The 1,742-nt window shown below is 57.4% G+C and overlaps 1 protein-coding gene across 2 annotated transcripts in view; it reads right to left on the bottom strand.

Annotated features, from left to right (window-relative positions):
• Positions 1-202: 202 nt before the first annotated feature.
• The window catches only part of LOC102011767 (galectin-5-like), a 9,366-nt gene continuing 7,826 nt past the window's right edge, over positions 203-1,742 (bottom strand). For both annotated transcript variants that reach the window (XM_005402778.2, XM_005402779.2), the window contains one exon: positions 203-841. In XM_005402778.2, the coding sequence (XP_005402835.1) occupies positions 695-841 (147 nt within the window). In that variant the 3' untranslated portion in view covers positions 203-694. The remainder of the gene's footprint in view (positions 842-1,742) is intronic.

Here is a 1,742-nt window from a genome sequence, read left to right as displayed (position 1 = left end):
TCGTGCCTGCAAGGTGTGCACCCCAGGTGCTTTCTGCAGCACTCCTGTGGGCTCTGTGAGGTCCCCTGGGAGTCAGTGTGGATGTCAGGACCCTCCTTCCCTACAGGAACCTGTGCTAACTCATCCCCCTTCGATTGGCAGGGGCCCCCAAAGCCAGAGACTCCAAAATGTCTCTAGACACAACACTAAAGCTGCCATCCCATGGGTGTGTGCCAAGAGCAACAGCATTTTTTTTTTTATTTTAAGGAGGCTAGGACAGGGAAGAGCCCACTGCTGAGAAAGGTCTGCTCAGTGGGTGGAAGCCAGCAGGTGTCACAGGGCAGCCTCCCCAGATGGAGCAGTGTCGAGGCAGGGTGCAAAGCCAGGGAGGGAAGGTAAAGGTCACAGGAACGGGGGCTGTGGAGGGCCCCAGTCCCTGAGGTGCACAGCTGTGCCTTGGGACTAGCGTGGGGCTGCACAGGGGAAAGGAAGGGGTTTGACAGCCTTATGCATAATGGCCCTGGGCTGGAGCACGGAAGGCTCAGGTCCTCCCTCGCTTCAAAGGAGGGAGGGACCTGGAGGACACCTGTGTGTCCCACCTCAGGGCACATCTGCTCAGATGACAGGGCTCAGAAGCTGGGCTGAGAAGGGAAGAAGACAGGGAGGGAACAGAGATCGCCATGTCCATGGCCCTTCACTGGGCTCTTGAGCCCGCCTAGACCTGCACATCAGTAAGCTTGATGTCACCAGTTACTTCCAGGGCATTGACGGCTGTCAGGTCCTTCAGGCGGTGGGTGTATGCCAGCAGGTGTTGGCCGTCCCCGGTCACTCTGTAGCAGTTTGCTTCACATATGATCTCCACCTGGGCAGAGAGGCCTTGCCATTCACACTCGATGCAGAAAGTCCTCAGCCCTCCTGCAGACTCGGGGTCCCTCCTTTCCGCTTCTTCCTCTCCCCCAACCAGCCCCGCCCCTGCCCCCACTGAAGGACCTGCTCCTCTCTAAACACCCTGTGCTCTCCTCCTGGGACCTAAGCACGTGTGGTTCGCAGCCCACAGTGCTGTTCCCAGCCTACCTCTCTGCCCCTTTGTAATTGCCAGGTACCTCAGGACCCAGCCCCCTCTGGCAAGCCTTCCCTGCTGTCCCCGACCCCACCCAGGAGACCAACTGCCTCCTCAGGCCACGAGAAACCATGGTGCTGGCTTGGGGCATCTGTGTTCCCCATGCTCATGCCTGGATACTGCAGCACCAGCAGCAGCAGCAACAGCCTCCTGACTCATCCTCACCTGCCCAGGGCTTCCTCCAGGAGTCCGTCAGGGTACAAACGGCAGTGCTCACACTTCCATCACACTTGCGGGCAGGGCACTGTGCCAGCATGCACAGAATCTACCTCGGCCCATTCCCACAGCTCTCTGAGATCCCAGGATTCTTAGCCCCATTTGTAGATGAGGAAACGGAGCTGCAAAGACCCAGTGACTGTCCCTGGCTGAAGGGCCCTTCCCCAAGGTCACACAGCTCCCTATGAATCAAAGGTAGTGTTCTCCGCTGTTGGTCCCCAGTGTTCTCATTGCAGTAAAATCCAAGCTCCCTTCACAGCCCACACGGCTCTACAGTCATTTCCAGCCCGGATTGCAGAGCGCAGTCATCCAGGACAGGTGGCCAGGCTCAATGGCTGGGGGCAAGACCCAGGTGTCATAGGCCAATCATTCTTTCTTTCTTTCTTTCTTTCTTTCTTTCTTTCTTTCTTTCTTTCTTTCTTTCTTT

This window comes from Chinchilla lanigera, unplaced genomic scaffold (genome assembly GCF_000276665.1).
Source record: "Chinchilla lanigera isolate Chin_1 unplaced genomic scaffold, ChiLan1.0 scaffold00080, whole genome shotgun sequence".
NCBI lineage: Eukaryota > Metazoa > Chordata > Mammalia > Rodentia > Chinchillidae > Chinchilla > Chinchilla lanigera.
The sequence above is the reverse complement of the archived record's forward strand: the minus strand, read 5'-3'. Positions and strand labels throughout refer to the sequence as shown.